This window comes from Pantherophis guttatus, chromosome 5, assembly GCF_059756535.1.
Source record: "Pantherophis guttatus breed Tessera chromosome 5, ASM5975653v1, whole genome shotgun sequence".
NCBI lineage: Eukaryota > Metazoa > Chordata > Lepidosauria > Squamata > Colubridae > Pantherophis > Pantherophis guttatus.
This window is the reverse complement of record NC_142067.1, coordinates 85,893,303-85,920,836: the sequence shown is the minus strand read 5'-3', so window position 1 is coordinate 85,920,836 and position 27,534 is coordinate 85,893,303. Positions and strand designations below refer to the sequence as shown.

The window sequence follows — 27,534 nt, the reverse complement described above, 5'->3', positions numbered from 1 at the left end:
TACCCAGCTCAATAGTACTGTCTTAATTTAGCTAGAATCCTGATGGACAATCATTTGAATAAGAGCCAGCAGCTGCCGCTGCCAAAAAACCAATGCAGTCCTAGGCTGCATTAAAGCCTAGGATGAATCAAGGTCACGTTATGCTAGCATCACTTTATAATCCCTTTGTAAGACCATACTTGGAACAGTGCATACAGTTTTAGTCACAATATAAAAAAGATGTTGAGACTCTGGAAAGAGTGAAGAGAAGAGCAACAAAGATGATTGGGAGACTGGAGGCTAAAACATATAAAGAACACTTGCAGGAACTGGGTATGTCTAGTCTAGTGAAAAGAAGCACTAGCGGTGACATGACAGCAGTGTTCCAATATTTGAGGGGCTGCCACAAAGAGGGGTGGGTGTCAACTTATTCTCCAAAGCACCAGAAGGCAGAACAGGAAACAGTGAATGGAAACTAATCAAGTAGAGAAGCAATCTAGGAGAAATTTCCTGACAGTGAGCACAATTAATCAGTGGAACGACTTGCCTCCAGAAGTTGTGGGTGCTCGAACACCGGGAGTGTTTAAGAAGAGATTGGGCAACCATTTGTCTGAAATGATATAGGGTCTCCTGCCTGAGCATGGGGTTAGACTGGAAGACGTCCAAGGTCCTTTCCAACTGTTATTCAGCCGAGGAACTCAAATGGAGACGGTGCTGGCTCTTTTCCTTTATTTCAAGGGCGGTGGGATCTCTATTCGTACACAGCTTCAAAATTGGATTTAGACTAAGACTGTACTTCCGAGGAAAGAGGCGGCCTTCCCAGGGTCCGAGGTAAGCACTCTGGGACGACCGATTCTCCGGACGAAGGCATTTGCCCAAAGCTCAGCGCCGCACGCGAAGATAAAAACAGCCCGTTTCTCTCGGCTCGCGTGGGCCTGCGCCCCGAGGACGCCTTCCTCGCGGAGTATTAGCAGGAGTTGGGCGGCCCGCGCTGCGCCTCCCTCTCCCCATTCCCCTGGGGGGCGTGGCTAGCTTTGCCTTTCGCCATGATGAGCAAATGACCTCGCGGGGAATGAAATTTAAATTCCACAAAGGCGAGAGAGTTCTTTGCTTCGAGCCGGACCCGACCAAGGCGAAGGTGCTTTATGATGCCAAGGTGGGATTTCTCCGCTCAGCGCGCGGCCCTTCTTTTCCCGCGCGCCAACCGCCTCCTCCTAACGGAAGCCGCCTCCCTTCTCTCTGGCGCTTCCGGGCGTTGTTTGTGTCGTTGTTGCCACTTGCGAGGCTTCTGACAGGAGCTCGGAAAGAGGAAGCAGCTCTCTTCCATTTCCGTTTCTCCCTCTTAAAAAAAAAAAAAAAGTAGGATTTAAAATTATTAAGGTTGCGGGTGCCTCTCTACGAAACGGGCGCTGCATGTACGGCGCCGGATAAGGGAAGAGATGGCCCCGAATGAAAGAAAGCAAGCTTCTCCTTTCTCTCTCCATCCACGCCTAATCGTGTTTGTTGCAAAAGGGCCACCAATCCCTTTAGGATGTGCATTTAAAACTAGCGTGCTCCTCAGGGGTAACAGTAGTAAATGGTTGGGTACAATAGGCAAACGCTGTGTGTAGGTAACAATTTGATTATTCTTTTATTTTCTGCTTAGTGTAAGATAAGCAGGTTCTTCGGTTCCTAATCAGAGGCAAACAGTTGGTAATAAGGTATTTTGTTTATAGTACAGTCCAGATACAATGCAGTTTATTGCACACAGTTGAACTGCCTCTGGCATTTCACACCTGTTTGCTCAATAGTGTATGTTAAAACTGCTTTCAGACATAGAATGCCAGGTTTTTATCTCTTCTGGTTAATTGGCAATGGATTTTTTATTTTTGTTCCCTGGCGTAAAATCTATTCAGTACCCATGCCATTTTTGCTAATTGTTACTGGTATGCAAGCTTTTTAAAAAGGAAAGGAAATTTCAGAGTATTGTGGCTTGCACTTGACTATATTCTTAACACTTTGCATGGTTCACCTAACAGACCACCTATGAGTCATGTGTACCATTCCATAAGATTTTGGGGATGAAATTCAAGGGCAAAATAATTGTCTTGTGGCAATGTTATAGAATAGATTTGACAGCAGGTGTAAAACATTATAGGCCTCCCACATTCCATTCTACTCTTAGTCTCTTCGAAAGCAAAAAAAACTACAATATGTGTCCTGGGTTTATATGGCATGCAGCGCTACAATTGTGATTTAGTGCATCATGTGCACCAATAACAGTCTGAGGGTCTACAACAAAACAATATTCATCTTCATGATAAATGAGCTAATTAGTCCCCATCAACCCTTTTTCACAAGATATTTTTCATCCTAATGATTTGATGCTTTATCTCATATACCATATTTTTCAGAGTATAAGACACACTTTTTTCCCCCTTAAAAGAGGCTGAAAATTTGGGTGCGTCTTATACTCCGAATGTAGCTTTTTCGAAGCTTTTTTTCAGCCCTAATGAGGCGCTAGCCGAGTGAAGCGATCTCCCCATGCTTTGCCTGCTTTTCTCATTGCTGCTTCTTCTCAGCTGTGCCTTAGAAGCTGTTTTTTATCCCCCCAAGCAGGGGATAAAAAAACCAGCAAACTAATGTACTAAAGCTGATCAGACTAAGGAGGCTAGCCAGATGAATACCTGGTAGACAGATTTCCCCCCCCCCCTATTTTCCTCCCCAAAAACTAAGCTGCGTCTTATACTCCAAAAACTACGGTGTGTGTGCGTGTGTGTGTGTGTGTGTATTTCGCTGATAAATTTGGTATAAAATGGTTTGTCGTGAATGTGACTGCTTGAGGGCTCCTGGATTGGAGCTGAAAGGTGAAAGGGATGCAGTATGCTCCCTCCCACATCACATGCTGGGGTAGACCAGGTGTCTCGATAGAAAAACACTATAGGTCTTTGGTTATTCGGGTTTTCTCCCGTGTAAAATTGGAAGTGTCTTGGCGACGTTTCAACGAAGTCTCATTCGTCATCTTCAGGCTGGTGTTTTCAGCTTCGTGCTTCTAGGAGCAATGTGTGATCGCAGCTCCTAGAAGCATGAAGCCGAAAACACGAGTCTGAAGATGACGAATGAGACTTCGTCGAAACGTCGCCAAGACACTTCCAAAACCTCAGAAAACAAATATATATATATATATATATATATATATATATATATATATATATATATGAGATAAAGCATCAAATCATAAGAATGAATATATGTGTGTGTGTGTGTGTGTGTGTATGTTTATATACTGTGTTTCCCCCAAAATATCACCTACTCAGTCATAGCTTGATTTTTACATGTGTGCCCAATATAAGCCCTCCCCCCAAAATATTAAGACCTTGCTCTAATGAAGACCCCACCCACTCCAGGGCGCACGGGTAAAAAATTAAGCTAGGGTGGGGATGAGGGTGGTGGAGCTGCCTTACTACTTACCTTCGGAGGAATTGGGTATGTCTAGTTTAACGAAAAGGACTAGAGGTGACATAATAGCAGTGTTCCAATATTTGAGAGGCTGCCATAAAAAAGAGGGGGCCTCAATCATTCTCCAAAGCACCTGAAGGCAGGACAAGAAGCAATGAATGGAAATTCATCAAGGAGAGAAATAATAATAATAATAACAACAACAACAACAACAACAACAATAATAATAATAGCCACTTTTATTGTTATTGTACATTATGTATACAACGAAATTGGTTTAGCCTCTACTGGTGCAATCCATAACAGAAAATACAAGACAACCTAGAACTTAGCTGAAATTTCCTGACAGAACAATTAATCAATGGAACACCTTGCTTTCAGAAGTTGTGGGTCCTCCATCACTGCAGGTTTTTAAGAAAAGATTGGATAATCTTTGTCTGAAATGATACAGGGTCTCCGGTTTGAACAGGGGGGTTGGATTAGAAGACCTCCAAGATCCCTTCCACCTCTATATTCTGTATAGAAATTGCTTCAAAGTGAGATGCCTGAATTCCAGGAACCACTTCATATGGGCCAAATATAGCCTGCAAGGTTTCAAATAATAAAAGTAGGATAATAAATAAGTGAAGAAACATCCAGAATATTCCAAGAGGAAGCAGTTGATTTTTACTTAATCATGAAGGCTGAGCTTGATGTGGAGTGATGCTTCACTTACTGCAGCAGTCCCCAACCTTTGCGACTTGGTGGCCCAACTGGGGTGGGGAGAGGGGAATCGGGCTGCACCAGCAGTGGGCTGGCACACATGTGTGCGCAGCTTGATTTGTGGAAGATGAGCTGTGTGCATGCATGCCAGCCTGCCACTCACACAAGTTGAGCTGCACATGCATCGACCCGCTGCTCGAACAGCCCAATTCTCTCTCTTTTTTTTTAATTGAAAAAGTTTTTCAAATACAAATTTTTCCCCCTTTTTTTCCCCCTCCTCCCTAACCCCCCTCCCCCTCCCCTCCCCCTGTGACTTCTTCATAATAAAACCCAAATTCATAACAGATTATATAATACTTTACCATCCCCTTACTCCATCCCCATATACTGACCCTTTATTTCTAATAAAATTATCATATCCCCCTTATACTATACATTTCAAAATGACATTCTACTATAACATTATATAATAACTCCTAATTTAGCATAATAATAAATCAAATCTTTTATGTATATTAATCTAACATTTCAAAACAACCTTCCGCTATAAAACTATATAATAAATCCTAATTTAACATGTATTCAGTTCATAGTCTACCCATTTCCTTCACCCTCATCGTTATATCTCTTAACTCAAATCTTTTACATATATTCATATCTAAACATAATATCCCTTTTCTTAAACTAAACAATCAATAAACTAACCTGTCTCCACCCACTTTCCTACAAGACTACCATACTTAATAAATCTTAATATCTTTATTCTTCTGCCCACTCCCCTAAAAAATATTCCCTTATGTAAATAAAATCCTCTTAAAAAGACTTTAAGCTTGTAATCCATATAATATCTTCTGTAATGTCTTTCAGCTGGATTGTAAACTCCATCACCCATGTTAGGGTAACATCACATCCTAATTCCAACAGTATGTTCAGTATCTTCAATTACCATCTGCCCCCATCAATAGCAAATATCTTCATATTAAAAAAAACAACAACCACCCGAGTGACTTTATATTTGTATTCCATATAGTGTCTGTAGAGGTGTCTTTTATCCAAATTATTAATTCCAACCACTGTAATAGGGTAACAACCAGATCTTCTGCGTGCCCCAATCCCATAACTCTCTTGCCTTGTAACTCAGCATAAACGTAGTATATTTATCAAAGAATCCGAAAAAAAAAAAGATAGTTCCAATCCATTCAATTTAAGGCCCTTTTCACATCCCAAAAGTACAGCACTGCAGAGGTCTGTCACTCTCCTCAGGATAAAATAAACCAATAATTTGCCAATTATCTTTTCATATATTCAATCATCTCTTAAATAACTGGCATTACACTGTTGTTTAGTTTAAAAGTTTTTGTTTTTGTGAGACCTGCTTCTTCTTTTCTTGACTTTTTGTGGGTTGGATCTCCATCCTGAATTCCTTTCTGTAAATTGTATATCGACTATTTGGTTTTCATGCTGATCTATAACTTGATCTTGTTGGTTTTGCTTTTGTGGCTTAAATCTTTCTAGTTCTATAAATTGTATATCAATTGATTGATTTCCATGCTGGTTTGTGACTTGATAAGTCGCTACATTAGAATCTGGAACCGCCTCTCTTGTATTAAATAGTCCAGCTGAGACCTCTGAAAGAGAATCCAAAAGCGGCTCATCTGTAGAGACCTCTGTAACTTGTTGTTTCTTCATTACTTGCATCTCCTTCTGCTTTTCTTGGATTTCTATCTCTTGTTGATTTTGCTTTTTAAGGACCTTGTAGTAAAATTCTTCCGCTTTTTCAACAGTATTTAACTGATATCTTTCTCCTTGATATCTCAATATTATACCCACTGGAACATCCCACCTGAATAAAATATTTTGTTTTTTTAGCTCAGTCACCAAGAGTCCAAATTTCTTTCTATCTTTTAACATCTTAGGCGGCAGTTCTTTATATATCCGGATTTTTCTCCCATACAGTTGTGGAGTAGAATTAAAGGATTTTTGCACAATATCATTTCTTATTTCTTTATCTGTAAAGTAAATCACCACATCTCTAGGCAGTTGCCTTTGCTTTGCAATCCAAGAATTTACTCCATAGGCCTTGTCAATTTTACAAGATACCTCCTCAGGATGAACCTTTAAAATCCCAGCCAGAACTTGAGCAGATATTTTTCTTAGATCATCTCTGTTATTTTCCTGTAACCCTCTCATTCTGACCGCAAATTCTGTGAGCCTGTATTGCATCATTACAACTTCTCTTTCAATCCCTTGCTTTATATCTTCTGCATTGTAAGTCTCGTGACCAGCTTCCTTTTTAGACTTTACTTCTAAACTATTGTCTTGAATATTTATCAAATCATTTTCAATTCTTTGTATTTTATTGTCCAAATTATAAATCTTATCATCAACTTCCTCCATTTTAGACTCTAATAATTTGATATTTGTATCCATCTTTATAACAACTTCTGAAAAAGCATTAGTCACTGTTACAATCTTTCGTTGCAGATTATCATACTTTAGTTGTATCATTTCTTTAATTTCCTGCCTTAATTTTTCAAATTTCTGATATTTTGCCATTTCCTCCTGAAGAAATTCTTTTAAATTAAAATCATTCTGCAAAGTCTGTAGGCTCAGAGCTTGTTCAGATAATTGTGGATGGGGGAGCACCCCCCCCCACTGCTTGTCTGTCAGGCTTCATTAACTTTAACGCCATCCTGCCACACAAAAAAGCTCTTTTTTTAAAAAGAAAAGTTTTCCCCAAACAAGATCAAATACAGATCTCCAAGAAAAAAGAAACTTAAAATGGATATTTTCCTTCTAGTCTAGCCGGCACTGTATATTTCGCTACTGTGTAGCTTATTACGGAAGGACTTTCACTTTCGGCTTTCTCAAGCCTCAGCAGTCGCCATTTTAAACTTATTTTTTCCGTTCAAATAGAAACACTTGTAAAATCATTAAAAATACTTGCGATTAGGGTCCCAGGTACAAATCTCGCTCTCTTCAATTAAACCATCTGTTATTTTATTAATTGATCCAGTCCCGGCGCCTAGCTCTGCAAAAAAAAAAGCAGAGTCCTCCCGAAGCCCGGAGCATCGGCAAGGGAAAATAGGGAGCCCCGCTCTGCTCGTCCCCAAGAGCAAAAAAAAACTCTGGGGACTTCGCAGAGGGCTCTACCTACCCTCGCCTGCTCTAACTCACATTTCCATCAGGAAATGGAATTTTTCGAGCCGCCTTTCAGATGTAAAGGCGGCTCTTTACAGGCAACGGGGCTGGCGGTCACGGAGGATCGTCTGGCGGCGACGGAAGCCAGACAGGAAGTCCACCCGAACAGCCCAATTCACAATAGGCCATGGCATAGTAGTGGGCTGCGGCCCAGGGGCTGGGAACCCCTCCCTTACTAGATTCTTGTCATCTGACTTGCTTGGGAATGAAATGAAGCAGGGATAATACGGATTTCACAACAGGATTTAGTTTATACACACTTAGCCAATAATACAGATGTGTCAATCATACATAAGAGTTTTCAAAATAAACAGTAAGTTTTTAAAGCAAATTGATACTATTTCTACTTTTTGGGAGGGGGAATTAATGAATTTCTTAAAGTAGGCAAGAAATCGAATTTTGAAAATCCAGTGACAAGTATCAATTAATTTATATTTGGAACAAACATATAACTGAAAAACACCTTTGACAATTTAAATTCACAGATAATATTGATAATTATTCTGTTGATAATATTCTTGGATCCGTTCTATAGAATATGACACATGTCACAATAACACCTAAATAACATGATATCATTATGGAAATATTGCTGTGGCAGGCTACGTGATGTTATCACACCTTTCCTCACTTCAATCACCTATCCCTTTCTGACTTCTAAAGGAAGTAAATACCAAAACTCAATACAGATATTTATATTTGTTGCAAATTGAGATAGTTTATTCTGGATGGTTTAATTTTTTTTGTAATGGAGAGATGTTATTCAATGGCTTATGTTATAAGCCACTGAATTGTAAAAAAAAGGATTTTAATAATTTGAGTGCATGCCTATAAAAGTGTTTGTATAAGCATTCATGTGTTTGATTTTAGATTGTTGATATTGTTATTGGAAAAGATGAGAAAGGAAGAAAGGTCCCAGAATATCTGATCCATTTTAATGGTTGGAATAGAAGGTGAGCAAATATTTAAATAAAAAAAATCACATATTCCCAAATAGGAGACAATTAGTAATTCAGATATAATTCATACTACTCTAGATGAAGCTTGGACTCCAATATGTTCTGATTGACTTTTAAAATGATTTGGAAGCGTCTGCTGGTACAAAGTGCTGCTAAATCATAAGTCCATGGTAGTTAAACTGCATAGTAATCGGTATAGTACCCTGGTTGCCAGCATGTTTCTGTCTTTAATTTTAAGTCATTTGAAATCTTGATTCCGCAGATTTTATATGCAAATGAAATTTCCATCTCAACATCTCCCTAGATGGCCTTACATAATTGAAATAAGGCAATTCTGTTAATTTTATCTTAACGTTTAAAAATCTTCAGATGGTTTATGCCATTTGTAGAGTAACATCAATGTTTAAATGATAACAGTCGAGGACTATCTGTATTAATGGAATCAATGTATCTTACCTGGTCATACAGAGTGCCACTTAAGATTAATTGAGAGTTTAGGAGATATATGCATGATAACATTCAAATTCATTTGCTGTTTATCTGATACATTCAATCAGCTTGGTAGACATCCTCTATAATAAAATATTTTATTATTGATTTTTTTAAAAAAACTACTTAGTTGGGACAGATGGGCAGCTGAAGATCATGTACTTCGTGACACTGATGAAAACCGCAGATTACAGCGCAAATTGGCAAGAAAAGCTGTGGCTCGCATGTAAGGATCAAATATGGTAACACTTTTTTTTGAAATAGATTAAGATCTTTGTGAGACTCGTCGCGCCGCTGCCGCCGCCTTGTAAAGCAGGACTCTGCAAGGCTTGTGCCGAACTGCAGCACCGCCACGAGCTTCATCATACCGGAATAGCTGACGTCCTGCTGCTCGCGGTTGTGCCAGTATGTTGAACCTCGCGGCTGTGCTGCAGTTCCTGCATGCATGCAGAGTCTTGTTCTATGAGGTGGCGGCAGTGGCGCGACGAGTTTCACAAAGACTCATTTCTGGCAGATGGGGTGAGGGGGAAGTGAGATGCGTGGAGTGAGACGTGGCTCCCCTTGCTGTCTCTTCTCCCCCCCCCCCCCGGGCATGACAGAGCTCCTGCCCATCACTTAGCCACCCGCCCCCACCCTCCCCCTTTAGGGTGCAATTTGGGGGTGGCAGGTGGGTTGGATGAGAAGTGTCTCGCTTCTCCCCCGCCCCACCTGCCACCCCTCTCAAAAAAGAGACGGTGGGGAAAGGAAGCAGCCAGGCTGTTGTTGCCATTGGGGTGGGACGTGTTGGGCCGCGAGACTCGCATCTTACCTTTCCAGCACCATCCCTTCTCTCCAGGGAGACACGTTGTAGAAAAAACTTTATCGCGAGTTCAAGGAGTTTGGCTGAACTCGCAGGAAAGTTTTTTCTACAAGTGTCTCCCTGGACAGAAAGGCGAGGAACGTGATGGTGCTGGAAAGGTAAGATGTATGTCACCTGGCCCAACACATCCCGTCCCACCCCAATGGCAACAGCAGCCTGGCTGCTTCCCTTCCCCACCGTCTCTTTATTGAGAGGGGTGGCAGGTGGGGCGGGGGAGAAGCAGGACGCGCGTCTTACCTTTCCAGCACCATTGTGTTCCTCGCCATTCTGTCCAGGGAGACACATTGTAAAAAAACCTTTCTTGCGAGTTTAGCCAAACTCCTTTTTCTACAACGTGTCTCCCTGGACAGAAAGATGAGGAACATGATGGTGCTGGGAAGGTAAGACGAGCATCTTGCAGCCCAACGTGTCCCATCCTAATGGCAACAGCAGCCTGGCTGCTTCCCTTCCCCACTGTCTCTTTATTGAGAGGGGTGGCAGGTGGGGCGGGGGAGAAACGAGACACCTCTCGCCCGCCCCACCTGCCACCTCCAAATTGCACCCTAAAGGGGGCAGGTGGGGGCAGGCGCCTAAGCGAAGGCCAGGAGCCCTGTCATGCCTGGGGGACATGGGGAGGGGAGTGGGGCGCGTAGTTGGTGGGGGGCTTATTTTGCGGGGGTGGCTTATATTATCACATGTCCTGAAAAGCCCGATTGGCCTTATTTTCAGGATAGGTTTTATTTTGGCTTAGATAACATGATAGATTAGACAAAATGTTATCTAATTCTGGGTTTTATTTAATTGACCAAACTAAGTAATAATTTTAATTAGCAATTTTATGATGTTTGTGTATCTATATTTTTCTTGACTGTACACCGCCTTGAGTCCTATGGGAGAAAGGCGGTATAGAAATATAATAAATAAATAATAATAATAAAATGAACTAAGTTCTGATCAATGGTAAGCCATGGAGAGGGAAAAAGAAGATACATTACTGTAATTTGTATTATGTATGAATTGACCCTTGTATATTGAAAAACTATATTTTTATGTTCAGAGAAAGACACAAATATGCTCCCTTTTCTCAGTGCTAATTTTTACTTTTACTGCTTTAAAGCAGGTAAAAAAATCATGTTAGCTAAATGGTAGCCTATCTTCAATCTTCTTTAGGAGAAGAAAAGGAAAGAAAGGGCGTTGCAGATTGCCAGGTGTTGATTCTGTACTGAAGCTCCTTCCTACTGAAGAGAATGAAAAGACTAGTGAAAATTGTAAGTTGGCTTATAGAGGATGCTTGTGCCATCTAATTAAAAATTGTATATAATAATTAAATATTACTATAGTTAATAAGCAGAAAAATGGTTACTTTGTCTTCTACAGGTATTTGCAACTTAAAAGAAATGTTGATTAAGGTAGTTGTAATTTAAATTGTAATTTAAATTTAACTTTATATTGTACTGTATAAATTGTAAATATAAATATAGTCCTATGGAATGTTTTCTCTTTTTAATATCTCCTTGGATAATTGAATTTAACTAATACATTAAAGATACTAAGGAATATACTAAATATATACTCTGCGATTCTTTTTAGGTCAGTTATTTTACATATTATTGAACCAAGTGTTCTTTAAAAAAGTTTCACATCTATTTTCTTAACTTCTTCATAGGAAATAGATACTATACCTTTACAGAGAGGATACATGAGATGTGGGTGTGGCTTACTGATGAAGGCTAACGAGCTAGAAATAGATCTATATAAGTCTCTCACCTGGCAGCAGGAACTTGCTGGCTGCCAGAAAAGAAAAAAGCCCAGAATCGAGTGGATGTGATTCTACTGAGCTAGGGCTGCAGAAAAACCCTTGGTTACGTAGGAAAAACCTGGCTAGAGGAAAAACACATAAATCCTACGAAGAAGTAAGAAAATAGATACTATACCTTTACAGGGAGGATACATGAGATGTGGGTGTGGCTTACTGATGAAGGCTAACGAGCTAGAAATAGATCTATATAAGTCTCTCACCTGGCAGCAGGAACTTGCTGGCTGCCAGAAAAGAAAAAAGCCCAGAATCGAGTGGACGTGATTCTACTGAGCTAGGGCTGCAGAAAAAACTTTGGTTCCGTAGGAAAAACCTGGCTAGAGGAAAAACACACATAAATCCTACGAAGAAGTAAGAAAATAGATACTATACCTTTACAGGGAGGATACATGAGATGTGGGTGTGGCTTACTGATGAAGGCTAATGAGCTAGAAATAGATCTATATTAGTCTCTCACCTGGCAGCAGGAACTTGCTGGCTGCCAGAAAAGAAATAAGCCCAGAATCGAGTGGATGTGATTCTGCTGAGCTAGGGCTGCAGAAAAAACCTTGGTTACGTAGGAAAAACCTGCCTAGAGGAAAACACACACACACACACACACACACACACACACACACACACACACACACACACATAAAGTTTGCTTACAGAAACAAGGGGATTCATGTAACAAAACAAACAATTATTAACAATTTAAAAGATAGCTCACAAATGGTCAGTAGAACAGCCAGGTCTTAAGATATTTATTTATTCATAAAAGTTATATGGTTGCCCATCTTGTACAATATAGCCTAAGTAGCTAACAATCATCAGACCACTTATGTAAAAAAACAGTAACTCCATCTTTCCTTTTACTTTCTGGAAAACTAGGGAGGATTCCTTCTGAAATGCTTTCCATTCCCCTTCTCCTTCTGTGGACTGAGCCCTGGTGGCGCAGTATTTAGAATGCAGTATTGCAGGCAAATCTGCCCACAGCCAAGATCCTAATCAGCTCAAGGTAGACTCAGCCTTTCATCCTTCCGAGGTCGATAAAATGAGGACCCAGATTGTTGGGGGCAATATGCTGACACTTGTAAACTGCTCAGAGAGTGCTATAAAGCACTATGGAACAGTATCTACATTTTTACATTTTATATGCCAGTTATCCACTTTATGTCTTTTGTTCCTGCCTCCCAAGATCATTCCTACATATCATTATAAATTGACATAATTTGATAGTGGGGACCTGATTTGTGGATGGGCAAATATCTTGAGGGAGGAGGTGAGCCCACAAAAAATATGACATCCCACTTTCCTGGTCATAGCCTAGATCAGGGGTGTCAAACTGGCAGCCCGCAGGCCAGTTGTGTCATGCGCAGGCCACACCCACCCCAGCTCCGCGAAGGGAAAAACATCGATAAACGTCATGTGACGGCAATGTAATGCTGCAAGTTTGACACATGTGGCCTAGATAGTGATTCTTTCTCTTGTTCTTCAAATCATTGCCTATGCCCTCTGCATTAAGCAGAGTTAGCAAAAAACCAAAAAAAACCACCCCAGCCAGGTCATCTATCTGTTGCTTTGATTGGAACTGTAATCCAGAAGAATCCCAAGTTACCGACTTTTTAAGGTGTGGATCACTATATCCACCAGAAGCTCAAATCAAAGCCAAAATAAAGCTAGATTTCTTAACAATAGACAGAATTCTGTCTTGTAGAACTTGCTTTGGACTTTCCAGACACCAAGTCAGGATTTTCATAATACTCTGGGATGGCTCAATATTCTTGAGCCGAGGTGGCGCAGTGGTTAGAGTGCAGTACTGCAGGTACTTCAGCTGACTGCTAGTTCAGCAGATCAGCAGATCAAATCTCACCGGCTCAAGGTTGACTCAGCCTTCAATCCTTCCGAGGTGGGTAAAATGAGGACCCAGATTGTTGGGGGCAATATGCTATTTAGTATACTGTCTTTGGTGTAAGCCGCCCAGAGTCCTCGGAGAGTGGGCGGCATAGAAATATGAATAATAAATAAAATGGCAATATATTCACATATTGTGATATCTAGTCCCAAACTAACAGATTTCTTCTGTAGTAGCTTCCTGTAGATGGTAAGTAGTGTGAAAGGAAATCAAAATTGTGTTATTTCATATTGGAACAACTACCTTCTCTATGTACAGTAACTGAAGCTACCTGCTAAAGAAGGAGTAGAACCAATAGAAAACAATGTTTACAGTGCTTAAATGCTGTAGGCTTTCTAGTAGGATAGCATGATAGATAGTATCAAATGCCAATGAAACCAGGAGGAATGCAGTTCCCTCCCTCCATATACAGACCATTATGCACAAGGGTGCGCAGTGTTGTTTCCCTTCCATGTCAAGTCTGAAACCATATTGAAAAGATTGGAGATTGGCCAGGCTATTGCATGGTTGGATCAAGAGATGATCTGTTTAGAAGTGATTATGTAATCACTTTTTTCAAGATCAATGGCATTATCCCTTTCTTAAATGTTTACCATCTCCCAAGTTAACCACATATTGTCCATCCGCACAATTCATTGATCCAACTTGCAGGGAGCAGAATTCATGCTCTAGAAGAGCCCATCTACTTCCTCTGTCTTTTTCACAAGCTCAAAAGAAACTCAAATAACTTTACAAGATGTAAGTAATTTGCCCTACCTATCAGTCATTAAAAATGCTTCAAGATCACAGTAAAGTGGTGCCCAATATAATACCCCCATGAAACCAATTCAGATTCCATCACATTCTACATCTTGGAAGAGGTAAACTTTCAATTCCTATTATTTATGTTTGAAATTAAATAGCCTAAGCATTTTTGTGGTTTGTTAAATTCTGTAATTCAGCTAGGAACTCTAGTTAATATGCTATCTTGCTTTTGAAATTTAACAATGTAACAATGTGACAAATTATTAAATGTGAAAGGTAATTCATTTCTTTTTTAAACAGCTATAAGTAGTTCTTCTGATGATGATAGTGATGAAGGAACAGAAGAGGAGTTAAAGAGTGAAGAAAGTGACATTGATGAAAAGATAGAAATGGTATGTGTATATACGTAAATTTTGTCAAAACAGTGTAAGTATAAAGAATGAGAATATTAATTTTAGAGTGGATAATTAAGTTATGCAGATGCCGGTGGAGAAAAAAGGAAGCTGCTAAAAAGTACCTTTGTTTCATAAAACAAGTCTCAATAAATCATATGATTTTATAAAACATTTTCACATTTTCAGGTTCATGTTAACAAATATTGTTAAAAATACAGGTTAATATAAAGACATAACTTTGTTCAAAGTTATGATAAACTCAAAGTTATGAACAGTCCTCAATGTTACTTGCTTGCAGTGTTCTGTGGTCACGTGTCAATCAGTTGCAGAATCCTACAGTCACGGCAAAAATGCCTATTGGATAAGCTGGATTTGAACTTATGACCAATCATATGATTTGCTTAACTGCGGTTTGCTTAACAACTACAGTGATTCAGTTAATGACTGTCACAAAAACAGTAATTAAACCGAGTCCAGTCACTTGACTCAATTTATGACCACAATGACACAATGACTTACAACCAAAATTCTAGATAATTATGGTTGTAAGTCAAAAATTATCTATAATACATCTTAAATTTTAGTTTGAAATTATAAATATATGAACTTTTTTGTCCATAAGGCAATGTTTATTATCTAATATTAGTTCAAATTTTCACTGTAGAATATGTGTACTTATTAGAACTTTTGATTTGGGAGCTGGATCCAGAACTTTGGAAAATTTCTCACCCTAATCTATAACCCTAGATCTAAACAATAATTCTTAAAAGAAATGATTAGGTTACTGGTATCCATTGCATAACTCATGTCTTGAATTGAAGTATATTATCTGCAGGGAAGTAGGGAAGTTACATGATGATCAGCTAACTTTTCTGAACAAATTGTTAGAATGTTCATAAAAAAAAAGAACTAAAAAAATTAAACACATAGAAAAGAACAAGAATTGCTGGAAGGAAAATTGGCTTCAAACTTGTAATGTGAATCCTGCTTCACCAACCTTCTGGAGGATTTTTTTCTTAATTATTAGTAAGAACCTAGAGGAGGATGACCATTGCATAACTTTCAACAACACTTTTATAAAGTTTCTTGTCAAAGGCATTTCAGGAAGTTTAGCAGTTATGGGGCATTTAGGAGATTAGAGGACTCGAGGAGATCAGTAAAGATGTTGACTCATAGCTGTAAAAAAGGCAAATTCCATGCTAAGGATAATTAGGAAAGAGACTGAAAAGAAAGTAGATTTTGTAAAAGCACTGAGATATACATCACTCCAAAACACCAAGATATAGATCAGAATTGGACTTTTATCTTGAATAAAACTATTTTGGATGTTTCTCTTTGCCTTGATCCGCAACAAGTCCTTACTTGTGCTTTCAGGATTTATCAGGCTTTGATATATGCCTCATTATACAGTTTCAATATTCCTAATAGTCTATTATATTTAATACAGCATAAGTAAATTTAAGTTTTTTTAATGTTGATTATATTGATACAGAAAGAAGAGCAAGAGACTCATGCTAAAAGAGATATGGAAGAAAGAGCAATAAACATCGAAATTCCTGAAATCTTGAAAAAGAAACTTGAAGAGGATTGTTATTATATTAACAGACGAAAGCGGGTATGAAACATTTTATGCAAATTAAAATAATTGGATATAGTAATATTAAACACTTGTATGCAAAAATTAACATTATTTGATAGTGCAATCACATGCACAATTTGTCAGATACAAGACTGATTAAGTTCAGTAGGATTTGATACCAGATGATTGTATATAAATGTACAACCTATGCAAGCAAATATGGAAACTAGTGAAAAAGTGTTCTACAGTACAATTTAATAGCAATCTGTTTTACTGACTTCGAAGGAAGTAGATTAACTGTAAATTCAAATCTTCAGGATTCTCCATTTTGATTGCTTTTTCTATTCCACAGCTACCCTGAGAGCATATTAGCCTTGAGGTGGCATAGGGATAGCATTGGTACATTAAAATTCTTGGATGTTGTCAAGGAAAAATAGATTCATCTTATTAAATACATTGAAGTAATTTCTTATTTATCTGAATTAATTCTTTTACTTATCAATCATGATATCGACAAGAAAGAAACTTCATATCTTGCCTTAAATTAGGCTACAAACGGGAAAAAAATAAGGACCTAATACTTATATGAGAAAAGTATAAACTCAGTTTCCTTAGTGAAAACAAAAAGACAGCTTGTTTCTTAATTCTAAATGTATGAACTCACCCTTTTATTTTTATTCTTATTGCAACTTTTCTGACTTTCTGATCTCTGAGTTTTAATGATAGAAAACCTAAGACTGGCCCTTCTGGCCTGGCCAACGTCCATCTTAGTTTAGCATTTTGTTTATGGTTTCTACAGGCAACCAGTAACGGACTTACCAATTGCCTGTAGGCAGCTCACAAACAGGAAATGAAGACATATCGGTCTCCTGCTGTGGTTTCCCTGCAACTGATATTTGAAGCATTTCTTACCCTGGAAATAGAACTGAGAGTAATAACCATTGATATATTTGTTATCTATGAATTTGTTAAATTTCCTTTTAAAGCCTTAACAATGATTAGGGAACAAGAAATTGTGGGAATGCTAGTCAGTTCCAGGTTTATTTCAAAAAAGGCAATTCAAGGGCAATTATTGAGAGAAGTAGGAAAAACTGTTCCGGCAAGATTCAGCCATAATTTCTTTTCCTCCATTCGATTGTGTCTAATTCTCACAGATTGCATGGACAAGTATACGAAGCTTCAAAATTGCTATCATTGTTTATAGAATTCTGTATTTATTCCACCCTGGCTTTAAGTATAGCCTATTGACATCTGTGTTGTTCTTGATTCCTTGGTCTTGCCATCTACACAAGGCTTGACAAGGAATAAGAAAAATAAAGCTAGTGGGAAGAAAAATGTGCTGTACTCCTATCATATTTATTTGTTCTTGTTTGTCCAGATTGTAGGCTAGTGAGCAAACCAGTCACAAGACAGCAGAAAATAGGTTTGACTGCAAGGTGTGTGAGGTGTCCAACTTTTTTTTTAAGACCCATTTTGTCTGTATAAGACTATGCTTATTTGAAAGTATGAACAGAGAATGTGTAAATTAATTTATTTATTTTCTTTTAATTTAGCTTGTGAAACTGCCATGTCAGACAAATATAATAACCATCTTGGAATCATACGTAAAGCATTTTGCCATTAATGCAGCTTTTTCAGCGAATGAGAGATCCCGACACCATCAAATGACTTCACATACCAACTTGAATCTCCATTATATCCCACCAGAAAAAAAGTGAGCAAACACTATTTAATTTTATATCTAAGTGTTTAAAATGGAAAGCTTAACTACAATTTCAACTAATTAGGTATTAGCAAGCTTAATAAATTTATTTCCTATAGTTTTGCATTCACTTCACTTTGTATAAAGGAACAACAATGCTGTTCTTTTAAATAAGTCATATAGCCATTTAATAAGGCAACTATATTCATATTTTAACTTTTCTCCAGCTACACCATTTGCCTAATTCTCAACTTTCTATAATACTGTAGTACAACTACAGTATTAGTACAGTACAGTACTCTTTTCATCAACTTTTTATTGATATAACATGCATTTCTTAAGTTCCATTCTTTAACATATCACTATCATTCTTATACAGATCTCTAAAATATTCTTCATTAGAGGTAGTCTTCGATTTATGACTCTAATTATAAGTCATGTCAGTCATAAAGTGAGTCATCCTTGCGACTAACCCAATTTTGCAACCTACTTTGTAGTGGTCATTAATCGAATCCATGCTCATTAAGCAAATATGCAGTTATTATTTCATTTTCCCTATTGGGTGTTTTTTGCCAAAACCAGGATGTAAAGGCCAATTTTTGACAAATATGTCATAAATTGCATTCACATGACTACAAGATGCTACAAACAGCTATAAATGCAGGTTAGTTGCTGAGTACTCAAAATGTGGTCAAATGACTTGGGGGTGGTGGCCAGCCATCACAACTTAAGAACTGGGTCATAAGTACCTTATGGGGCGCTCCATCACAACTTCAAAAGGAAGCCAAGGAGTACATATATTCCTTCTTTTCAGTTCTAACCCAAATCATTCCATCGCATTTGAGTTCTACCCTAGGGAAGATACTTTTCTTAGCCTCTTTCATCAATTTCCAAAATTTTTAATTCTGTCAAAATCACTGCATTTTCTCTTTTCTTTAAATCTAAACTATTATTTGTCTTTAACTTTTATTACATTAGTAATTATTTAATTATTAAATATTTTTAAAGTTATTTCATTAATCTGCAAAAATCAGGCTTTAGAAGGGAGATATGAAAAAAAAAATCAGGTCATATAGTACTCAAGTTAACCAACACATATATTGTTGGGAGCAACTTTCAATTCTTTAATGTAGAAAAAAACATATAAAAAAATAAGTTGTCACTCCATTGTAGTGTCTAGATATTATTTTTGGCTTGTTTCCAATTGAGTGATTCTAACCCCAAATAGATACTTGAGCTAATAGTAATAGTAATACCAAAAACAGTATGAGACAGTATAATAGTCGTCTTAGGCAAGAAGGGCAGCATACAAATTTGATAAATAATACCCGTTGTTATGACTTTGTTCTTCAAAATAAATCAAATAAAGCCCTTAAAACCCATTTTTTCCAGCAAGCCGGGCTGGCTTAAGAAGAAATTTTTAAATCTTTAATTGGTTTGTGATTTTTAATTTTTGGGCCAAATTTATATATATTTTAATTGTTTTTTAATATTTGTATTTCATGTTCTTAATTCTGGCTGTACACTGCCCTGAGTCCTCAGGGAGAAGGGCGGTATATAAATTGGAAATAAAAATAAAATAAAATAGTAACATAAACTTTGTTATATAAAGTATACCTATTTCTTTTGTAATCTTATTTTTCTAGTGTTGAGTTATGTAAAGAAATGGTGGATGGCCTAAGAATAACCTTTGACTTCACTCTTCCTCTTATTCTACTGTATCCTTATGAGCAAGCACAGTTTAAGAAGGTGACCTCCTCCAAATTTTTTCTACCAATAAAAGAGAGTGTAGCAAATTCGAACAGGTAGGTTTGGGTTTTTGTTTTGTCTTTTTGCATTCCTTTTAAGAAATAGAATGGTTTTAATGGCATTTTTTAAAACCTGTAATCATAAAACTATACTTTTTTACTGCCAGCCAGTAAGTTGAAGTTCAATAATGATAAAGTTACATTGTTACTATTTAAAATGTTCTTTATTGGCCTTGTATACTGGCCCACAATAACCACTCAAAATCCTAGTTCACCATATTTTTTTATTTGATCAGAAATCAAGAAGAGCTTTCTCCAAGCCCACCTCTTCTGAATCCATCAACTCCACAATCCACAGATAGTCAGCCTGCAACAGGAGAACCTGCAACACCTAAACGCAGAAAAACTGAGCCTGAAATCTTGCAATCTCTAAGGCGTTCTACGCGTCACACGTCCAACTGTGATAGGCTATCAGAAAGCAGCGCTTCTCCACAGCCAAAAAGGCGGAATATTGAGACTCCTGCTTCAATGCCAAAATTGTTTTTGCATCTTGAAAAAAGTGAGTTCTTTGTTAAGCTAACTGATTATGTAAAAAGGAAAAATGATGTAAAATTGTTTTCAGTTTATTGGCTGTCTTTTAACAAGCTCAGTGAAGCTTTGGGCATGATAAATTTGAGTTCTAATAATGAACATTTTTCAAAGGCATTGCATATGTACTTTAAGCTTTTATAATAAAGCTTACATTACCAATATCACTATTTTAATAGACTTTGAAACGGGGTGGATTTGATTTAAATCAAGTTGATTTAAATCATGTTTTAAATCACCAGTAGAAAGATTTGATTTAAATCAATTTAAATCATAATTTTTAAAGAGCAACTGTCATCTCTATCCCGCAGCGGCTCCTCCTCTGACCTGTTGTTGACTCACCAACAGTCCCATTCACTTTAATGGGATGGCTGGTGATACGGCAGTGACACAACAAGGTGAGGGACGTGGCAGGCAGCAGGTGAGTGGATGCCCGCTAACAGGCATTGCCATGATGGATCTGAAATGACAGGTGCTCTTTAATATTATATTTATAACTTGCTTAGGTTTCACTTTCATTTTTGTGTTGCCCTTCCTCCTCACAATTAGAGCCTGGTGGTACAGTTGCATTTCTTGTCAAACAATCATACAGGTTATAGTGTACATAGATTTGCAAAACAAAAGGAATATTCCTGAACTTTGTTTTATGATTTATCTCATGGTTACTGTGAAATTGTATGAATGCATCAATGCAGTGCATGTTATCTCAGCTTGGAGAGCTTGAATTCATTGAATGAGTTTACCAAAAATGTAAATATTGCAGAATATACCGCCTCATGCTACATAACTAAGCTCCATTTCATGCTGAACAAACTAAATTATTAATATATTTTAAGTAGAAAACTATCTTTAGATAGATTTTTACACCAAAAGCATTTTATTAAAATAAATTTGATAAAAAAATTTAAAAATCCAATATAAATTTAAAAAATCTTTTTTTTTTTTCAGTTAAAAAAAAATCATCAATTTTTATCCACCCTGCTTTGAAATGTTAGCCTGTGCTTCAGGTGGTTCATACTTAGTATGCTACATCCAGTCCATATTGGATTTGTCATGGGGATGTCTCCTGATCTGATTTTTGTTGTAATAACAGCAGTTGCAGTTGATAAAAAGCATGTTTGTGGTATAAGAACATGCATTTCAAGTGTCTTCACTTAAATATGATGATAGTTCTAGCAACAAATAATGGTATTTGAGGAGGAAATATAAGCAGAGCAATATTTTACTATGTATTTTGAATGACTAGATATTAGAAAGTTTTTAAAAATTTTTTAGCAATAGGCAGATTATTTTGAACATCAGTTCTGGTCTGATTGTTTTGTAGAAGCAGTTGAAACATCTTGCTTTATGCTAATAACATTGCAGAATCCATTATCGCTTTGTTTTTTAGCAAAATAATTTGTCTGAGCTACTAGCAATGTTTTGCCTTACACATGAAGCCAGTTAGGTGACTAGTCACTTCTCTCAGCCCTAGAAATGAAATGGCAAACCACTTCTGTAAATCTTGCCAAGAAAATTGCAGGGATTAGTCCAGGCAGTCGCCAAGAATCCAAAACTGATTCAAAAGCACATACTCAGAGCTAAACCTATTAGCTCCTTGATATTACTGTGTGAGGAATTGTGACACTGGAGTATTAAAATATTATTAGAAATTATACTTTTATATATTTTGAATATTAGTCAAAGATACTAATGTGGTTATCACATGCATTTATAGAATTGAAATTTTATAAAAATAAGATTGCCTGTGTCAATGGAGAGAGCCTGTTTGGGGCAGCGGTTAAAACATCAAGAGAAACCAGAAGACAGTGAGTTATACTTCTACGTTGGGCACAAAGTCAGCTAAGTGATCTTGAGCCAGACAAGACAGCTAGGAAGAAGGCAGTGGCAAACCAGTTCTGAAAATCTTGCCAAGAAAACTGTGAGGAGGAATCCAAGCAGTTTCCAGGAGTCATAAACTGTTTTAAAGCATCCACTCACAAAAAGGTCAAAGGAACTTCTTAACAGCTGTAGGAATTTCTCGTGGCTGAATAAGAGTACTTGTCTTTATATATCCATGCATAAAATAATGCCCTACTCTTTTCTTGAAGAAACTCCTGTCCACAGTGGGTCGTCATCTCCTATTACACTAACCCCTAGCAAAGAGGGTAGTGCAGTATTTGCTGGATTTGAAGGCAGAAGAAATAATGAATTGAATGAGGTAAGCTTTTTTTGTCCAAGACTTTGATTCAAGATGTGAATCAAGATGTCTTTGAACTAGGAACCTACATTCCTCCAGATATTATTGAAATGGAGCTTGCATCATTTTAGTTTAATATGTACTAACCTCTTCCTTTCTAAGTATGTTGGATTACAAACAGTTTTGGAAATGGTTCTGATGCAGAAAGAAGAAAGTTGTACAAATTAGGAAGTTTTCTGTTTTATATATTTTAAACTACTAAGATAAAGATTTTGATAATACTTAGTAGAATCCTGACATGATTTTAAATTAGATTTAGATCAAGACAAAGTTTATTCTAATTTTATTTTTAGGTGTTGTCATGGAAACTCATGCCAGAAAGCTATCCTCCAGGCGATCAGCCGCCACCACCTTCTTACATTTATGGATCTCAACATTTGCTGCGCATGTTTGGTAACCTATATGAACTTCTACAATGGTTTTTGTTAAAACTTTAATTTATGCACTATATTTATTGGAGAATTTTAATTGGAAATTAATTCTGCATTCTTAGCAGGATTTAGTTCATTCAGGTACATATATACAACAGTACTTGTAAATTATCTGATCTATTCAGAAATATATATCTCTCTTAAGATTTTAAAAAAATCAGAATTATATTTCAATCTAACTCACTTTCCAATTTTTATAATAATTTCTATAAAGCATGGGGGATCTCAGGCCACTTATTAACTCTCAGCCCAAATTACTTTTAAGATGTTATAGTGGGGGGGGGGAGAGATAATTGGATGAAGGTAATTTTGAATGCTTGAAACAAAGATGAAGTATAAAAAGGTGGAACTAACAAATAAGGGGAAGTGTTAGTGGTAAATTGCTTTCAATTGAAAGAAAAACTGTCAAATGGGAAAGGTTGACATTTTTTCCTTTTTGTTTTTACAGTAAAGCTTCCAGAGATACTTGGGAAGATGAGCTTTTCTGACAAAAATCTAAAAGCTTTAGTAAAGCATTTTGAGTTGTTCCTAAGGTAACCTATAGATAACAGCAAATTTAGAAGCCTAAATATTCAACAGCAACTAGTAACTTGCAGAACAAACTTTTTAGTTATAGGAAAGTTATTTGTTAGGTAGCTTATTCATCCTATATGAGAAAAGTAGAAGATTCTAATCAGGAAGTTTTAGCTTCTGTAAAAAATACTTCCCTTGTAATATTACAGGTAATCCTCATTTGGCATCTGTAATTAGGACTGGCACATGATTATTAAGTGAAGCAGTGCTAAGGGAAAACTCACCTGACTGAAACTGTGCTACAATTTTACTCCAGTTGTCCTTTGCTTGTACAGTGTCATAAGGTATGATCCCAAAGAGTCAGGTGAGCCCAAATGGCGGAGAAAGTTTCCAAAACATGAGGAAGCTGAATAAAAGGATAAAATCTTATTGTTCTTTTCCCCAATTCCCTACCTTTTGAAATGTTCACTTGGTACTAGGATAATTAGCAAGAAGAGAAATAATGTTTGTATTTACATTCATTAGCGAGGAAGAGATTACAAGAGAGTAAGCAGGCACACAATGGGGAATATATATCTAGAGGAATATGCTAGTTCATAGCTGCTTAGGAGGTAAACAAAAGCCTTCTCTGTAAACTGATTAAGGCCTGATAACTTTAGGCAGCAGGTAAGAGCTGGCAGAGGAATCTAAGATCACAAAATTTAATTTGTTAATTTGCAAATATGTCAGCACTCGGGTAAACCAAACAGGAAACAACCAGATAAGTTATTGCTATTTTATTATAAGGATAAATTAACAGAATCCTGCAAGATTCAAAGTACAAATCCCCCACCTCCCACCCCCATACATTAACTATTTATACCCTGGTCAATTAGAGTGGTCCTTCCTAAGTTTCTTTTCCTGACCATTAAGCTTCTCCCCTTGTCATTCTGTAGGCAGCATCTCCTCTTGTCTTCCCTCAAGTTTATTCCCACATACCATTACAAATTAGCACTTTTTATAGTTATATGGTGTGCTGCAGAGAAAAGCAGCTCAACAAGAGATAGCTTATTTAGGCAATCTTTCCACTCTGCAAGCAGAGAAAAAGGAGAAAATGGGCCAGGCCCAGGACAATACAAACCAATAACTGATTGTAATGAACACATGATTGAGAGAGAGAGCCTGCAAAGGTAAATTTGGACATTGGTCACAAAATTACCTTTTCATTGCTGTTATAACTGTGAACAGTTGCCAATCAAGGTAGTCACTAAACAAAGACTAGTTTTATTGTGAATAAGAGATTGACAAAAATTATGTGCCAGACATATGATTAAAGAGACATTTCAGTTTATGTAGAGCTTGCATATACAGTAGATTAGAAAGATAATTGTTTTTCTTGTATTTCTTAAAAGAAGGTGTTCACGTGAAAGAATATAGTTTTGTTCGTACTATCAGTTCATATAATGCAATAATAACCTCCTGCAGGTTCATTGCTAATGTATATTTAGGAACTATTTTTTCATATAGAACAATATACCTGCCATTCAAAATTAATATATATTAATTCTGCAGCACTGAATCAGTCCTTCTGACAAATGCCATATAATGCATAATGTCTGATTTTATCAGGTTTCTAATTAAAATATTTAGGAATATTTGTAGAAAAAAAAATTGTTACGTAATATAACTTGCAGTAATAGCCTGTGACCACTAGACTGTACTAATATGCAGATAATATAGTTCCAGTCTGGATTACTACAGCAAACAAAAAGTTCTTTTGGTGTATTGGATTAGGATTTTTATTTTAAAGTTCATGTGCTGAAAGAAGCATTTAATCATCAAGTATAAAATTATAATACTATCTAATTATTTTAGTTTCAAATGTGTTACATAAATTAGAAAAAAATATGTAAAATCTGTTCAAATAATGATCCTACTTTTTAACAAAAGCATTTCCAAAAGTATTTCAGTGGATTACTTGCAACTGTTCAAAGTTCAAAAGTAAGTCCTGTTGGATATAATAGGAACCACACCCAATTATTTATAAGATTTATGGCATGGGGTTCTTTGTACAGGGTTAATTTATAGCACTTTTTCAGAAGCATTTTAAGATTATCTTGGATAATTTAACAGAACAAATAATCATACATATTTTATTTCTACAGGTTCCTAGCTGAGTATCATGATGACTTCTTTCCAGAGTCAGCTTATGTAGCAGCCTGCGAGGCCTATTATACCACCAAAAATCCACGTGCTATCTACTGAAACTGTGGATACAGTCAGTTGTACAAACTGGGCACGTTCCATGTCTCCTATTTTATTGCATTACTTCAAGATCAAGAAAAAATGGAAGATATAATTATAATATCACAAAGGCTTTCTACAATGTTGTCCTTTTGACATAAAGAAAATTTCATTTTATTTCAGAGCTATGCTGATATTGCATTCTAGCACTTGCCAGATAAAAGAAGCTCTGCATTGACTGTTAATGCATGGAACTGCATACAAATAAAGTAAGAAAAAGGAAGGGTTGCATTGGAAACAGACTTCAAAAGAACTAATTCATCCCGTGTTCCACATTATTATAGCCTTGCTTCAGACTGACCTCTCATCATTTCTATTTAAAAAGTGAATGCAGTTGCATTGTGCAGGTTGTTCATATTTGGGATTTTTTTTCTATAAAATCTGTAAGAAACCACTTCTATGTTAGTATCTTTTATATCTCAAGTGATTAAGTATGAGGGATGGACTTGATACCGTCAAGGAAGCACTGTTAATTCTCTGTAGGTCCATTTCACAGTGACCAAATAGCTTTGATTGGAATTAATAAATCCCGTATATTGTTTGAATTGTTTTAGGGGGGGGGTTAGGGTTTTTTATATTTAAGAAGAGGATATACTTCATGATTTTTGGAAGAAAGAATGATGAAGTGATAGTTACTTGGCAAAATTTTGGATCTGGAAATACTTGAGTTTTATTTTTTTTTAATTTTATAGTTCTTGTAAATCAACTAGAATTTATTTCTGAAAGTAAGAGAAGAATCAGAATATTTTGTTCATGTTAACAAAAGATAACTGATTTCTAAACTGGAAGAAGTTGATAAATATGAAAGTGTCATTCTATCATTCAGTTAGTCCAGTCTTATACAGCTCATCTCGAGAAGTCCATTAATTTCACTAGGATTATTATCTGATACATCTGATACATTACAAATATAATGTGCTTGCATGAGGCAAGCTAACTAGAACAGGGGTCCCAATTCCTGGGTCAGGGCCCACTACCAGGCTGCAGCCTGTTCAAAACTGGGCTGTGGGAGAGATGGTCAAGCATGTACACGTGTGAAACTCCATTTGGGTGAACAGCAGGTAAGCGTGCATACAAAGCTCCATTCGCATGAGCGGAGAGCACTTGTGCTCATGCAAAGCTCCTTTCGTGGGAATGAAGCTTCACGCGCAAGTACAAGCGTGCTGGGCCAGCTAGCTGGAAAGGTTCGGGACTGCTGAAATAGAATACTTCATATTGTACTCTGCCAATTGGATAATTGAGCCTGATGAAGCAATCCTAATAAGTAATGGCATCCTAACTGTCTTATTTTAGAAATTCAGAACATAAGCTCAAATAGTTAATAATTAAGAACAGGAATAACAGTTGTGATCTCTGTGATGATATGGACTATAACTGCAACCCCAACCAGCAGAGACAAATGTTGAAAAATCTTAGCACAGAAACTGTAGAAAAAACATTTTGTTGATAGATAGTCTTCAACACTCAGGTCATGCTTTGTAATGCCTGCTACTCAGCTTCCAAATTCTTGCTGTTACATAGAGAACTTTTTTTAAAAAAAGCATGCTAATATAAATGGGTGCAATTATCTTAATGCCCTTAAATAATATTTGAATGGACACTTGTTAAAAATGTGTGACCAGCTCTAATTTGTGAGCTGTTATTTTGGTGCTAAATTCAGTATAAATGTGTTGATTGATTGCATGCATTACTTTTTTGACATAAGTCCTAAATCTTAAAACAAATTTAGACTTTGGGTTGCAACCTTGTGAGTGAAGCATTTATTAAGTTTGGTGTAAAATACTGTTTTAAAGATATAATTAAATATTAATGTTGTATGAATGTAGAATAATAAATAACATTTTTGACATTCTGTTTTCAGCATGTTTGAATGCTAACCACTGTATTTTATTGCATCCAAATCATGCATGGTGTCAGGCACAAATAACCAGGAGCATTCACTGAGTTCAAAACACAGAAGAGTTTGTTGTCACTTATGCACAAAAATCAAGTTAAC

At 36.9% G+C, this 27,534-nt stretch overlaps 1 protein-coding gene across 3 annotated transcripts; it reads left to right on the top strand.

Moving 5' to 3' along the window:
* The first annotated feature begins 436 nt into the window (after positions 1 to 436).
* Positions 437 to 27,387, top strand: MSL3 (MSL complex subunit 3). 3 transcript variants are annotated; one of them, XM_034435440.3, is made up of 13 exons: positions 437 to 1,135; positions 8,191 to 8,273; positions 8,899 to 8,994; positions 10,777 to 10,874; positions 14,361 to 14,452; positions 15,948 to 16,070; positions 17,588 to 17,748; positions 19,383 to 19,541; positions 19,781 to 20,043; positions 22,163 to 22,272; positions 22,605 to 22,704; positions 23,191 to 23,275; positions 25,400 to 27,387. In XM_034435440.3, the coding sequence occupies exons 1-13, from the start codon at positions 1,037 to 1,039 to the stop codon at positions 25,497 to 25,499; spliced, it is 1,569 nt and encodes a 522-aa protein (XP_034291331.1). In that variant the 5' UTR covers positions 437 to 1,036; the 3' UTR covers positions 25,500 to 27,387. The 3 variants fall into 3 exon arrangements, with proteins under 3 accessions (XP_034291331.1, XP_087727554.1, XP_034291341.1); XM_087871428.1 differs by having other exon boundaries at positions 444 to 810; XM_034435450.3 differs by lacking the exon at positions 23,191 to 23,275 and having other exon boundaries at positions 945 to 1,135.
* Positions 27,388 to 27,534: the final 147 nt, after the last annotated feature.

Coding starts and splice junctions, on each gene's coding strand:
- MSL3 (XM_034435440.3), top strand. CDS start 1,037: ATGACCTCGCGGGGAATGAAATTTAAATTCCACAAAGGCGAGAGAGTT. Junction 10,875..14,360: donor TGAAAAGACTAGTGAAAATT/GTAAGTTGGCTT, acceptor TTTTTTAAACAG/CTATAAGTAGTTCTTCTGAT. Junction 22,273..22,604: donor GAAATAATGAATTGAATGAG/GTAAGCTTTTTT, acceptor TTTTATTTTTAG/GTGTTGTCATGGAAACTCAT.